Source organism: Corythoichthys intestinalis, chromosome 14 (assembly GCF_030265065.1).
Source record: "Corythoichthys intestinalis isolate RoL2023-P3 chromosome 14, ASM3026506v1, whole genome shotgun sequence".
NCBI lineage: Eukaryota > Metazoa > Chordata > Actinopteri > Syngnathiformes > Syngnathidae > Corythoichthys > Corythoichthys intestinalis.
In genome coordinates this window covers 42,168,910-42,184,966 of record NC_080408.1, presented here as the reverse complement: position 1 = coordinate 42,184,966, position 16,057 = coordinate 42,168,910, and the positions used below count along the sequence as shown (strand labels likewise).

At 38.1% G+C, this 16,057-nt stretch overlaps 1 protein-coding gene across 2 annotated transcripts in view; it reads right to left on the bottom strand.

The window, feature by feature from the left end:
• The window catches only part of LOC130930412 (junctional sarcoplasmic reticulum protein 1), a 30,780-nt gene that overhangs the window by 3,760 nt on the left and 10,963 nt on the right, over positions 1-16,057 (bottom strand). The window contains exons 3-8 of one of the 2 annotated variants that reach the window (XM_057858360.1): positions 6,083-6,159; positions 5,563-5,663; positions 2,574-2,602; positions 2,404-2,479; positions 524-658; positions 345-442 (exon numbers count right to left, since the gene is read on the bottom strand). In XM_057858360.1, coding sequence (XP_057714343.1) covers positions 345-442; positions 524-658; positions 2,404-2,479; positions 2,574-2,602; positions 5,563-5,656 — 432 coding nt within the window. In that variant the 5' untranslated portion in view covers positions 5,657-5,663; positions 6,083-6,159. Of the gene's footprint in view, positions 1-344; positions 443-523; positions 659-2,403; positions 2,480-2,573; positions 2,603-5,562; positions 5,664-6,082; positions 6,220-16,057 lie in introns of those variants that run through there. The other variant, XM_057858359.1, reaches the window with a different exon arrangement.

Below are 16,057 nucleotides of genomic sequence, written 5' to 3'. Positions count from 1 at the left end.
ATTGGTGAAACTGGTAATGCTGACTGGCAAAATAAAAAGGTTAAATCTAATATGTAGAATAAAGAGGAAAAATGTAAGGATGAGTGTAGCCCAAAGTAGCGGAGTAAAAGGAGCGTTTCTTCTGCACAAATTGACTAAAGTCAAATTTAAAAAGTATGGCTTAGTAAAACTACTCTCAGAAGTACATTTTTGTCAAAAAGTTGCTCACGTAAATGTAATAGAGCAAATGTGACGCGTTACTACCCACCTCTGGCCTTAGTATGTACTGTAGCAAACGGAAACACATACAGTTTAGTGGACGAATTAAAATTTTGGCTAGTGCTTCTGACAGTGTTCATCTTTACCTGCGGCGTTTTGCCTCGGTGTCGTAACGTAGTCGGATGCCTCGTGGCCAATTCGACCTCCTCCGCCTCCTCTGCTGTCCTTCGACCGCGCATCGTCTCTATTCCGTTAAAAAGACAGAACTGGGTCAGAGCTGGCAGAACACACGACCTTGTCCTCAAGTACTAACAGCTGTGCTGACCGTGAAGTCTCTGGCATCCCGAGGTGAGCACCAAGATGGTGATGGCCACGAACAAACAGCGGTTGAGCGTCACGTTCTCCCATGGTGTCTCGATTGGACTCAGGTTCTGCATGGACAAGGTTTTTTGTACAGGAACTGAAGAAAAAACATAGATTAGTCGCTTTGTTTTATCAATGTTAATTAGGGTGGAAATACTACACTGCAAGAACACACCTCCCTAAAACCTCAGTATTTATATTTGCATGTTTTCAGTGTAAATAAACTATAAATAATACTTATTTCAAGCAATGAATTTGTATCCTTAATCTTAATGCTTTCAACACTCATTTTAAGTAACATTGTGTATAAAAAGCAAAATCATTTATTCTTCGGAGTTAAGCAAATTAAACTTAAAAAAAATTTTTTTTTTTTTTTTAAAGACCTAATCACTTATACAGTGGTATTAAAAAGTATCTTAGGCTTTTGGAATTTCTCACATTTCTGCATAAAATCATCCAATGAAATCTGGACTTTGTCCAAATCACATATATGAAATAACAGTGTCTGCTTTGACTAAAACCACCCACTGCAAACAATGACAGAAGGGGGAAAAATAAGTAAGTGAACCATCACATTTAATATTTTGTGCCCTCCCCCTCTGGCAGCAATTACTTGAACTAGACGCTTCCTGTCGCTGCAGATCAGTCTGGCACATCGATCAGGACTAATCTTGGCCCATTCTTCTCCACAAAACTACTGTAATTCAGTCAGATTCCTCGGATGTCACACAGGATCTCAATGGGGTTCAAGTCTGGACTTTGACTTGGCCACTCCAGAACGTGAATTTTGTTCGTCTGAAACCATTCTGAAGTTTATTTGCTTCTATGTTTTCGATCATTGCCGTGTTGCAGCATCCATCCTCTTTTTAGCTTCAACTGTCTGACAGACAGCCTGAGGTTTTCCTGCAAAACATCCTGATAAACTTTTGAATTCATTCTTTCATTATTGATTGCAAGTTGTCCGGGCCCTAAGGCCGCAAAATGTTTTTTTTTTTTTTTAGACAGCATTGGCTTCCCCCGTGTAGTCCTCCCACGAACACCATTCTTGGCCATAGTTTTACATATAGTTGATGTGTGCACAGAGATATTGGACTGTGCCAGTGATTTCTGTAAGTCTTTAGCAGACACTATTGGGTTCTTTTTTACCTCTCTGAGTATTCTTTGCTGAACTCTTGGCATTTTTGGTGGGCGGCCACTCCTTGGGAGAGAAGAAACAGTGCCAAACTCTCTCAATTTGTTGACATCTTCTCTTACTGTCGATTGATGAACATCCAGACTTTTTGAGATGGTTTTGTATCCTTTCCCAGCTTTATACAAATCAACAATCCTTGATCACGGGTCTTCAGACAGCTCATTTGACCGAGCCATGATGCACATCTGACAATGCTTCTCAATACATTTTCATACCACTGTATCAAGCAAAAAATCAAGTTTATTCAATCTTTTAAAAAAACATTGAGCACTCACTGTAAGCAACATGTTGCTTAGAAAAAGCAAAAAATACTCATTCTAAGCAACAAATCTAGGAAATTATACCTTAAAAAAAGCTTCAATCACTCATTATTTGCAACAGAACAAATCAGTTTAAAGTGTGAAATAAGCTTGAAACACTTGTTTTCTAAGATATATATGTCGTATTTGTTACTTATTTTAACTTTGAAAAACAATTCTGTTCAGAAGTTTGAGATTAACTCTGTCAAATTATAAAAGTGATTTGATCAAGTGATATTGGAGTGTTTCTTATTTTAACGAGGGAAAAGTACATTTTTCAAATGTTCTCAATTTAAGAATAGATATTATTCAAACCATTATTTGAAAGCGATTTTTTCTTGATTTACTCACATGTCTTTGGAGCGCTTGGTTCTGAGGGTAAAGTCTGAGGGATTACTTTTGGTGGCTGTAGAACTGCAGACATATCCTATAGCAGATTAAATATGTATACATATAATGTAATTAGGAAAAAAATGAGAAAAAATCAGTATATACATCATGATAGTTGTTTATTCACTAACCTCTCTGACTTTCTTGTTTGTGTACATTTCTGCAACGAAAGGCAAATTGAGATCAATTTACCGGTACTCAATGGCTGCCACTGACAGCAATAGTTGTCCAATCTATTTGGAATGACCCTCCCAGTCATAATGTATTGGACGTCTAACATCAATCATGTACCTCTTCTCATAGCTCAGTGGTGTAAAGATCTTTATATTTTAAACATAGTTTTTACAATATAAACGCACAACCCCCCCCCCCCCCCCACACACACACACACATATACTATATATACTGTATAGTATATTACAGTTAATAAACAGTGTAACAAATTGAAAGATATTCATTTTTTCCTTAATGATTTTTAGTAATACATGGACATATTCAAAATTAATTTCACAGTATTTAACATGCTTCCATATTTTGCTATTCAGCTTTCACATGCAATTTATCCAGAAATCTCATCCTTTTTGTTTCTGCTAATATTGTCTTTTGAGAGTAGATCGGTGGTCCTCTTTTTTCACATGGTTTCTTGTGTAAAAATTTTTTTTGTGTTTGGCTAAAAATCAATACAGTAGATTTATACTTCAATTTTACTGTGACATTTATTTTTGCCCATAAGAAAAATGGAAGCTCTCCAGACTTTTTTTTACATGACAGTATTTTACTTTTTACTTACAGTATTTATTTTCACGGTAAATCTAGTTATTCAAGATATTCATCAATTCTTTTAGTTACTTTTACAGGGCACTCATTTGACTGTGAGAGACGAATGAATAAACATTCATTCACCCACCCCTAGTCAAAATGGATTGGATATAGCGTTGTCAATGGCACTGAAAGATGAGCATTCATCATGGCAAGTCCACCCAGTTTAAATGGATTTGGAGTCTGTTGCCGTCAAAGGCATGCAATTACTTGAATAGTATTTTTCTTTCCGTGACCGCTGTCCCTGAAAGGGTTAATACCAGACCAGGGGTGAAAGTGGCTAGAATTTCTTGCCAAACTCCCTGACATAAAGTTCGGCAATGTCTTTTTTTTCTTAAACCTCCTAAAACCACCGAAATGCAAAAACAGCTTTAGGCACAGTTATAAATATAACACACAATAAAACACAACAGGTTTCACACACATAGTGGTTAGCACGTTTTCCTCACAGTTCTGAGATCAAGGGTTCAATCCCGGACTCTGAACTTCCTGTGTGGAGTTTTCATGTTCTTCCCGTGCCTGCGTGAGTTTTCTCCGGGTACTCCGGTTTCCCCCCACATCCCAAAAACATGCATGGTAGGCTGAGCAAGCACTCTAAATTGTTCCTAGGTATGACTGTGTGCGCGAATGGCTGTTTGTCTCGTTGTGCCATGTTATTGGCTGGCAACCAATTCAGATTGTACCCCGCACACTGGCCACAGTTAGCTGGGATTGGCTCCAGCGCCCTCATGACCCTCGTGAGGATAAGCGGCTCGGAAAATGAATGGATGAATGAAAGTTTTCACACATGCATTAGGCTACTGCATTACACTGAAACAAGGCATAAAAAGAAACAGATTTACATTCAAAATTGTATTTTTTCACTGATTTACAAAATTCCATCTGAAACATTTTTTTTTTACCTCATTTCCTCAAATCTAAAAGCAAAACCTCAATTTTAACTATTCAAGAACATAGGATGTACTTTAAAATTGAAGATAATGTAAATATTGATATTTTTTTAAATAATAAAGATATATGTAACATACACTAACAAAATATAGGTACAAATGACTTACATTATGCAGAGTGAAATGGAATATATTTAGAAGACAAAGCAAACATTGACTTTTTTTAACTATAAGAAAATAAATAAGCAGCCATAAATAAGAAAAAAAAAGTCTAAAGTGCATATAAACATAGAATATGTTCTGAACATCCCAATTAAAATAAACCTCATCAACTCTTTCCTTTCTCTTAAAGATATGATCAATTTTCAGTTGCATTGCCCCTTAAATTCAGCAAACTTGTTATTTTTCCTCTGTTTGTTTTTCCAAAATAATGTGCATTTGAACCAATCAGAGCTAACTATCCATGCTGATCACATGTCAGTATATCAGCCAATTGATTGGACAGCAAAGTCAGTTTTTTTTTTTTTTTTTGACGCTGAGAAGAACTACGTAGAGTAAATAATTGAATAATACGTATCGGTGGAAACGATTACAGTACACAAGCTCTCTATTAGGCTTGTTGTTAACACGTGTATGTAAATCTGACGTTAGTAGATTGTTGTTATTGGAGGTTCGTGTGTGGCAGCGTGGCAGTTTTTTTTTTTTTTAAGCATGGGGTTTTGACAGTTGCCTTTCTATTTTTGGGATCAAAGCACCGTATGCCGGAATGGCATTCCGGCCCCAAAACTTATACTGGAACGCCGTTCCGGCCTTTTTCGGTCCACCTTCACCCCTGGATAATACAGTAAAAACATTTTTTGCTTTTTTGTTATCTGACCTTTTTTTTAGTTATTGAATATATTTAGTACAGGAAAAGAACATTTTTACTTTTATATCATTTAACCTTTGCAGTATTTTGCTGTATTTTTCTTAGCTTTTTTTTGCACACTGTAAAGTGGAAAATCCGTAAAAAGAAAAGTGTCTATTTTAACTCGATGTATCCTTGCCTTATAAAAAGCTACAGGCTAAGTTTGATCCTATGGGAATCATTGCCAGCTGCAAAAATAGTATTTAATAATCTTGCCCGCTACTAAATGTACATGTGCTCCCTTCTTTTCTGGGCTCTGTCACACAAATGTACTGCAGGATTTAGGCTAATTATTCCTGTTGGAATAGCGGAATGATTCATGCACCAACCATCTCTGTGAGACAACTCAGGCACATTATCACTGTGTAGAATTGGACAGAGGATCATGTTTCAGTGGCTTGTTTAGGTATTTTTAGTTTTGCTTGCAATATACAATGCTATATGAGCTGTAGAATTCATTTACTGCGTGTGCAAGCATCACAGATTTTGTTTGTGTGTCACCACCTGGTCGTCGGATCTGTCGAAAAGGCTTTTGCGGAGGAGGATCTTCTCTTTGAGGCCCTAATTCATCATCAAATGTCTCATAGCTCTCCTCCATGTCTTTCCTGAGACAAAACGGCACAAAAAGGATTAAGCATGTCAACATGAAACAGGGTTTAAAATGAACTACATGTCACCTTGGGGATTGTTGGTATTGTTTTGGACAGCTGTTCAGTTGTGTCAGTATTTTTCCATGTCAAAGTACTCACACTTTTAATACATGAAAAAAATGACTTAAATGCAGTAATCTACATCTACAGCTAAATCTATTCAATGACCTTCACATATACGTGCATTAAAATTTTGTGTGACCCTTATGACATTTCATTTCTGTGAGTTAATGTCCTAGCACCACTATAAATAGATGCGAATAAAATTTCCCACACAGAGACTGATCAATCAACACAATACAAATGAAAATAAACTGGGAGCATCATACTAAATTTATGCCTAATGTTTGGCCCTGCAGTATCCGAGTACTTACCTGACTCGACATTTGGGGCTCTTTTGTCCCAGAGTTGTCGTTCCTCGGCAGGGGCAAGCGGCTCAATGTGAACAGCTCTGACAGCCACAAACAGGTGCAGGAGAGTACAACAGCAACAAAAAAGCACAACGTGTCAAGTCAGAAGCGTTGACAGAGGCCGTGTTGACATCACCGTGTGGCACGCAGACGAGCAAATCAAAACGCTGCGCTGGGCTGGGTTTGGGTGGAGAGAGAAGGGCACAGGTTTGGTCACAGGAAGTCACAATACATCCATCCGTTCATCCATCAGTACATTTTGTAAAAAGTACAAGCACAAGTACAGTATAGTACATTGCCTTACATTGGCAGCGATGGACATCCTTTATATTTGAACTGGGAGAGGCTGGTGAATAATCGCTGCCAACCCTCCCAGTTCAAATGGATTGGACGTCTGTCTCCGTCACTGACAAGATCACTCGGTGTCAGGCAGGGGTGAAAGTGGGCCAGAACGGTCAGGAACGCAGTTCCGATATAAGATTCAGTGCCAGAACGCAGTTCCGGTATAAGATTCAGGGCCGGAATGCTGTTCCGGTACACAGTGCTTTGATTCCGAAAATATAACGGCAACTGTCAAAACGCTATGTAAAAAAAAAAAAATCCTAAACTGCCACACATGAATTTCATCTCCACGAAGAAAACAATCTACCAACATCAGATTTACATACACAAGTGTTAACAACAAGCATAATAAAGTGCTTGTGTAGCGTCATCCATTTCCACCAATATTTATTCTTTATTTTATTCCATGGACGGCATGGAGGTTTCCCCAGCTTCTGCAGTTATCTTGGTCTGACGATGATGAGTCACGTCAATGTGCGAATGCACGCAGCACAGCAAAACGCCTGGACTCATTTATCCATTCAGTTGGCTGACATCCTGACACGTGATCAGCAGAGATAGTTAGCTCTGATTAGTTCAAATGTGCATGTTTTCTGGAACAGCCCAAAAAAAAAAAAAAAAAAAAAAAGGTTGTTGAATTGACAAAAAAAGGGCAATGCAACATAAAATGGATCAAATCTTTAAGAGCAACGAAAGAGTTGAGGAGGCTTATTTATCATATTTAGTTTGATTTGCTCTGATGGGGAGGTTCAGAACATCTTAGCTGTCAATGTGCACTTTGGACTTGTATTTGTTCTTGGGCTGTGAAATGATTAAAAATTTTAAAATAGTTCATCACAGCTTAAGAATGAATTAATCATAATTAATTGCAATTCAAACCATCTATAAAATATGCCATATTTTTCTGTAAATTATTGTTGGAATGGAAAGATAAGACACAAGATGGATATATACATTCAAAATACTGTACATAAGTACTGTATTTGTTTATTATAACAATAAATCAACAAGATGGCATTAACATTATTATCATTCTGTTAAAGCGATCCATGGATAGAAAGACTTGTAGTTCTCAAAAGATAAATGTTAGTACAAGTTATAGAAATTTTATATTAAAACCTCTCTTAATGTTTTCGTTTTAATAATATTAGTAAAATTTTCAAACAAAAAATAAACTAGTAGCTTGCCATTAATGACGGCCATAATTACACAATGTGCAAGGATGGTGCTGAAACCCATAAAATCAGTCACACCCAAGCGCCAGCAGAGTGCGACAAAACACAAAAAAACACAAGTAACAAATGGACATGACATTGTCATTTTAATCTGTGTGAGCGGGGCATGTGTGTTAATTGTGTATTAATATTGTGTTTTTATTGTGTGTAATTAATTATGTAATATTTTAACGTGATTAATTAAAAAAATTAATTACCGCCCGTTAACGCGATAATTTTGACAGCCCTGATTTGTTAATTTATGTTAGGCTACTTATTCATTTCCTTATGATTTAAAAAAGTCAAATGTTTGCGCGATCTTCAAAATATATTCCATTTTACACTGCATAATATAAGTCATTTGTACTTATTTTTCTGAATTTATGTTACTTATATCTTTATCATTTAAAAAAAATGAAGTAAATGTTTACATTATCTTCAATTTGATTATACATCCTATGTTTTTAAGTAGTTCAAATTGAGATTTGGCATTTAGTATGTGAGGAAATGAGGAGGGAAAATAAAAAATTAGGAGATGGAGGTTGGGGTTACTGCTTTTATTTTGCAAATCATTAAAAAAAATACAATTATGAATGAAAAACCGTTTTTGTATGTGTTATAGAAATAACTGCTGGGAACCGGGGAGTTCCGCCAAGAAATTCGAGCCACTTTCACTCCTGGTGTCAGGCCCTCGGAATTATGCAAGTTAAAGAAGCATGCTGTTCTTTAATTCACCGGCAGAGGGCGATATTGTCCTTGTAAGATCCGCTGAGACTAGACAAGCATTAGTCCAAGGGTTTGGAAATGGTTTGCTTATAGAGTGAAGTCTTAAAATGTGCTTGTAAAAATCAACTCGACAGCATGTTGATCATTCCAGAAATGGAGGACATTTTGGCTTCAAAAGTTTTAAAAATATAATTTCAGTGTCATCATTTTTAATACTTATTCACAAATCATGACATGATTTATTTAAGGGTGACAGTACTTGGTATGCAGGGTTTTTTCAGTTATAAGCACATTTCATTTGATGCTTTTTAATGCCACTTTAACCAAATTTAATTTTTTAAAATAAAAAATAAAAACGTTTTGTTAGTGTTGTGTGTGCCATTGAAAATGGATGGAGTAGTTTTGGGCAAATTTAGGCAGAACTGTACCGTTTTTGTCAATACAGGTAGTCCCTGGGTTACGGATGAATTCCATTCCTACGCTGGCGACCTAACCCGAATTTCCGCGTTAATCGGAATTAACCCATTAAAAAAATAAATGTTCAAAAAGTCCGAAAGTATTTTATTTTGTTTGATGATGGAGGATACACTGCCCTCTGGTGGCAGCGTTGGGTGTGGCTGGACTGTCGCTTTGGCATCTATGGCCTCTTTCACACACGCCGAAACACAAATCGCAGGATTTAAATTGGCAGCCCTTGCATGTGAACACAATTTGCCGGCTCGACTGACACGGAGAATGCAGACATTTCACGAGCCGCGTCTTAGTATAATTCCCGCGAAAGTCCCGGGACGAGGCTTATGTGAAAGCAAGCGTTAAATTTGATGACGTAAATATCATGGCGGGCCGATCATTACTTCCGGTTTCTTCGCACTAAGACGAAAAGTGGGAAACAAACATCGCAATTATAAACATGGCAAGCTGAAAATAATTAAACTGAAACATAACAAAATTAAATTGCTACTGAATCGTAGAACCGAAGAGAGTCCATCGCCCATCTTTGGAAATGTGTGGTTTATTTTGTTGCCGATGCTATGGGCCGCAATTGCGGAAACAAGGTTGTACCTCAAAGCAGAAAACAACGGAGGGATGAATTCAAGGGTTTATTAATTACAAACAAAAAAACACGCGATCGCGGAAAAGGGGGACTAACACAATGGGCCCGTGACAGTAGGTCGACGGGGATAATACAGTACTAACCTAATCGGTAGGCAGAAAGCCGATAAGAAAACAAAACAAATACACTCAAATACCAGCACAACGTAGGGGATTTCAAAACAACGACGGCAGAGGTGTCGAATGGCGCCCAGCAAGTTAATATCTGGGCACCCTTCTCTTGGATTGCCTGGGCTTAAATATTGTCTTAATGAGCTTGAATCGGCTGCAGTTACAACGTCGGGAACGCTCCCACAAACGGCTCTGTAAAAAACAAAAAAAAACACGATTAGACCAAAATTGTGACAGCCGATGCCGACCAAAAATGACGTAATGTCGGGGTTATAAAACCGCGCCAGCAGCCCACCCTGCATGGAAAGCGCCAGTGGGCAACATGGGACAAGTGTGTGAAAGTGTCCGACCCGTGTCCTTCTCGGAACATCTCAACATGCGTGAAAGCAATGACATGAGTAAATCCCGTGTCACCTTACATGGGAATTTACCGGGATATGTGTGTAGAAAGGGCTTAAGACTGAGTCAGAGACTCGTCTGACATGGATGTAGGACAGCTGCCCTCTCGTTTGGCCCACATAAGGCTGTAAGTTTTTTCAGCTAATACATGTTTGTGTCTGCATTTGTAATTAAGTTTACAGCTACAGTTTGTGAAGTTATATATGTGAACGATATGCTATGGAAATTGTAAATACGTTAGCATTCGTAGCATTTAAACTAGCGGACCTTTGCCAGGCAAATTACGCTAATTCAATCTACTAAATTTACATTCTGATTTGACGAGATGGACGTTTGAACAGCAGTTGTGTTGTGTCAGGTGTTTTATTGTTAAAATGTGTGTCGTTTTAAACATACATTAAGAGTACATATGTATGCTACAGCTCTACAAATGATCAAAATTGAAGGAAGGAAAAAGCTTCAAAATCCACAATTGCCTTGTTTGCTATCTGTCAAGCTGCACAACTTGAAATTTAGTGAGGACAGAACACGTCAAGTTAATAAAGTTAAAAATAAGATACAAGGTACAATAAGGTATTGTTCACACGGCAATAAAAAAAAAAAAAAAAAGACTGGAGACAATGGCGGACGAGACTTCGGCATCGTAAAGTCGAAATCGCGTAAGTCGAGTCCGTCGTAACCCTGGGACTACTTGTATTGCGCCTTGAGTTTGTGATTTTTTTTCTTCGGTGCAAATTATGTGAATCTGACCTGGAGGACGAGAAGGATTTAAAAAATCTAAAATTTGAGTTTTTTCTAACAGAAATAACTGAGGCGTTTTTGTTCATTTAAAACAAAAAAGTGTTTTTGGCGCAGCCGTGGACGCTAGGGGAGAAATAAAAATATTGCCTGAATTGGGTAAATATTTGGAACTTTTCAAAGTTCGAAGGGTGTGAGGGCTGTGCAGTACATCTAAAAAGAGGACAGCGAAACAAATACTAATTTTATGTATCCCCACAACTATCACTCGCTCTGTCACTGAAGAAGATTGTGCTTGTGTGGAGTAAATGCGAAAGCATGTGTAAGAGATAGAAATTTGGAAGACACAGAAACACAGGTGGTCTGTTCTCATCTAAGAATTTGATCTGCTTTGCTCCATCGGTCTTTGCCAACCGCCTAACCACGTCCACCCATGCGTGTTATCTAAAAATCAATTACTCATTCTGTGCTTGGAACTCATAATGAATTAGCGAAACTGCTAATCAATTTCAGATAATGCTTTCATTTGTACTGAATGAGGAGATGGAGGACTGAAGGAGGTCATGGGTGGGGGGCAGGAAACAAATGTCATGTCTTTAAAAGTAATCATTCATGCTGTCAGTTTGTAGGAGGAATTTTAACATTGGCTGTCAAGAGGCTTTAATGAGGCAAAAAGGAAGTGGATCCACCTCCCATCAGCATTAGCTTCATTTAAAAATCTCATTTATGATGACACGCTGCTTGATTTTAGAGATTTGTGCTTCTTTTCTTTTATTTCCCTTCCTTCTCCTCCTGTGCTGTGTTTGTGTGTGTGTGAGAAGCCTTTCAGCCAGCCCCTGGTTGTCGACTGATTGAAGATAATTACAGCTATTTGACTGTCACGCTCACAGCTTGGCCTTTCTAGAAGCACTTTCAAATGGAGAACATGCCAAGCTGAAAGTCGTGCTCGCTGTATGTTATCCACTGAAAATGTCACTCCATGCGAGGTATCAAAACTGGAAAGTCATGCGATCGATGTTTGATTTTTAGTTTCATTTTTCACTGAACCATACGACAAATGAGCCAAAAACTGAACTTGTTTTGAGTTGACGGCGATAGACCTACGTCTATTTGAACAGGCAGAGGCAGTCATTGGCTGCTATTAAAGTAAATATTAACTGTTTCAGTGCCAATGACGATGATAAACCAATCTTGTGGCTCTTTCATCTACAGTGCCTTGCAAAAGTATTCGGCCCCCTTGAACCTTGCAACCTTTCGCCACATTTCAGGCTTCAAACATAAAGATATAAAATTTTAATTTTTTGTCAAGAATCAAGTGGGACACAATCGTGAAGTGGAACAAAATTTATTGGATAATTTAAACTTTTTTAACAAATAAAAAACTGAAAAGTGGGGCGTGCAATATTATTCGGCCCCCTTGCGTTAATACTTTGTAGCGCCACCTTTTGCTCCAATTACAGCTGCAAGTCGCTTGGGGTATGTTTCTATCAGTTTTGCACATCAAGAGACTGACATTCTTGCCCATTCTTCCTTGCAAAACAGCTCGAGCTCAGTGAGGTTGGATGGAGAGTGTTTGTGAACAGCAGTCTTCAGCTCTTTCCACAGATTCTCGATTGGATTCAGGTCTGGACTTTGACTTGGCCATTCTAACACCTGGATACGTTTATTTTTGAACCATTCCATTGTAGATTTGGCTTTATGTTTTGGATCATTGTCCTGTTGGAAGATAAATCTCCGTCCCAGTCTCAGGTCTTGTGCAGATACCAACAGGTTTTCTTCCAGAATGTTACTGTATTTGGCTGCATCCATCTTCCCGTCAAATTTAACCATCTTCCCTGTCCCTGCTGAAGAAAAGCAGGCCCAAACCATGATGCTGCCACCACCATGTTTGACAGTGGGGATGGTGTGTTCAGGGTGATGAGCTGTGTTGCTTTTACGCCAAACATGTCGTTTTGCATTGTGGCCAAAAAGTACAATTTTGGTTTCATCTGACCAGAGCACCTTCTTCCACATGTTTGGTGTGTCTCCCAGTTGGCTTGTGGCAAACTTTAAACGAGACTTTTTATGGATATCTTTGAGAAATGGCTTTCCTCTTGCCACTCTTCCATAAAGGCCAGATTTGTGCAGTGTACGACTGATTGTTGTCCTATGGACAGACTCTCCCACCTCAGCTGTAGATCTCTGCAGTTCATCCAGAGTGATCAGGGGCCTCTTGGCTGCATCTCTGATCAGTTTTCTCCTTGTTTGAGAAGAAAGTTTGGAAGGGCGGCCGGGTCTTGGTAGATTTGCAGTGGTCTGATGCTCCTTCCATTTCAATATGATGGCTTGCACAGTGCTCCTTGAGATGTTTAAAGCTTGGGAAATATTTTTGTATCCAAATCCGGCTTTAAACTTCTCCACAACAGTATCTCGGACCTGCCTGGTGTGTTCCTTGGTTTTCATAATGCTCTCTGCACTTTAAACAGAACCCTGAGACTATCACAGAGCAGGTGCATTTATACGGAGACTTTATTACACACAGGTGGATTCTATTTTTAATCATCGGTCATTTAGGACAACATTGGATCATTCAGAGATCCTCACTGAACTTCTGGAGTGAGTTTGCTGCACTGAAAGTAAAGGGGCCGAATAATATTGCACGCCCCACTTTTCAGTTTTTTATTTGTTAAAAAAGTTTAAATTATCCAATAAATGTTGTTCCACTTCACGATTGTGTCCCACTTGTTGTTGATTCTTGACAAAAAAATTAAATTTCATATCTTTATGTTTGAAGCCTGAAATGTGGCGAAAGTTTGCAAGATTCAAGGGGGTCGAATACTTTTGCAAGGCACTGTATCTGCTTTGAATTCAAATAAGTTTGTCACTGGTAGAAATCCAATCAATTTAAACTGGGAGAGCTGGCAGGAAATGAACATTCATGCAATGGACATTTATCGCTGTCACTGGCAGCCATTGGGCTAAATAGAAGTAAAAATTTAAAGGAAATTGTGATTTTTTTTGTTTTAGGTTTAACAACTGTTTTTAACTAATTTTTGGGTGTGGAATCCAAAAGTAATCTTTAGCACACCATGTTTATTAACTACAGAATCCTTGTTTAAAAAAAAAAGTGTCATTCAGTGACTCATGTCACTTTTGATACACAGTTGACATCGTTTCAAATGTCTTTCAGTTAGGGTTCAGGAACTGTGTTAGGGATAGGATACAACAAGTAATGACATCTGTCATAAGCAGTCATTCATGTTCATGACAGCTGTCATGTCATGAATATGATACGATTCATGACACTATCATAAGAAGTATTCAAATAACGTGCAAACGAAAATGAAATTGAAAAAACAGCTAAAAATGAGAAAATCCCAAAATTAAAGAACATAAAAAGATTTTGAAAACAGTAAGTTAAAAATAAATTTAGAAAATTAATTAGAAATAAACAATATACTAGTATATAGTCCTGTATATATAGTACAAAATTACCCAAAAAGAGGTGCGATCTTTTTTATTTATTTTTTTAGTTTTTAATTTGTGCTCTATTTTCTTCTATTTCTTTTTTCAAAAATGTTTTTTTTTAATTTCATTCTAAATTGGTGACACTGTCATAAGTAGCATTCAAACAAAGTGTTAATTTTTAATATTACGTATTTTTTATTATTACTACTGTTTAATACTAATACTCTACTTAGGTATTCCTATAATGCTTCATATAGATTTGTTATCTCTTGGCAGCCACTGACGGTCATGGACGTCCAATCCATTTGAAGTGGGAGGGTTGAGCACCTCCCAAATAGATTGGACGTCCACCATTGAGAAACCAATTTCAATTCACCGCAGAAGGATGATCGGACACCACATGATTGGACAACTATCTTCGTCAATGGCACTGAATAGGTTAAATGTAAATTCAGATAAAAATGTGTTGATGAAGAAGCCTAATCTAGTTTTAAAGGGTTTTTAATTGTTCTTAATCTCTCGCCTACATGACTCTCAGCTAAATTCTCTAGCCAGCACTGTGGGAATGAGTCAGACTCTTCTCCACATCTTTCTCTCTGTCCCTTTCTTCACGCCTACAGGCTGTTTGTCACTCCGTTGCCTTCTTTTATTTGTCTTCACCGTCTCCTCTCTCATGTGCTGGTTACATAATAAAAGCTGTGCGCGCTGACAGTAGAAACTCTAGTCCTGGCCGCTTCCCTGATTCAATAGGAACCCCCTTCGGTCTGTCTCCTTGTTTGGCGGGGGAGCCGTGACAGCTGCGCACTCAGGCACGGGCAAGTGCTTGCGTACAAGATGTCTTTCCTCCTCTTCTGGCTCCCGCTTAAACTCTGCTCACTTACAGGATTCTCTGTGACAACAGACCTATTTCCAAATGGGAACCACATTCAATCACATGAATGACTGGTTAGAGTAGGGTGTCAAACTTGTCTATGTAATGGGCCGCAATGTAGTTATGGTGTCCCTCAGAGGGCCATTACGTTGGCCAACCCATATAAATGTTTAACTCATTTGGCCGCCATTGACGGCATTCGTTCATTCACCCCTCCCAGTCAAAACGAATTGGACCGCTAACGCAGTCAATGACAGGTAAATTAGAGCTGCCACGATTAATTGACTAAGCAAATGAATCGTTATCAATTTTGACAGTCAATAAGCCGTTTAAAGACATGGTTGACTTCAAAATTGTCTAAATCAAAAGGTTTTTTTTAAAGAGATCCTCTATTTTTAAGACAAGTAATTCTTAAAAGATAAATGATAGTATGAGTTATAATAATTTTGATATTAAAACCCCTCTTAATGTTTTTGTTTAAATAAAGTTTGTAAAATTATTTTAAATGATAGGTCGCCATTCTTGTTACATCGCATTGCGTGACGTCACCGGTCCCGTTGCCGAAATTCCAATATGTCACTCGTTAGCTTTCCCAACATGTCATCAGTTTTACCCTTCCTATTTGAACCAGATCTGAAAAGTGAAGAGCAGGATAGCACTGTCGGTCGTTCACAAGACGAGCTTCAGGGAAAAATGCGTGCAGCAAATACCTGATAAGACAAAAGTTGGGCAAAACTGGTGATGCGAGAGAGTGCTGTTGAACTCCGGTTGGGAGCGAGAGTGTATGCTGTTTGGAACTCCGGTTTTATTAGCAGATATTTAAGGTAAACATATGGTGTTTTCAAACTTATCCCAATATAATTATGTAGATTGTTAGCATCCAGAGCTGTCGTGTGCTATACATACAGTACAAGCCAAAGAGCACACCTTGTGTAATCCATGTCTTGTACATTGTAACGCGTGGTAGCTAGGATAAGT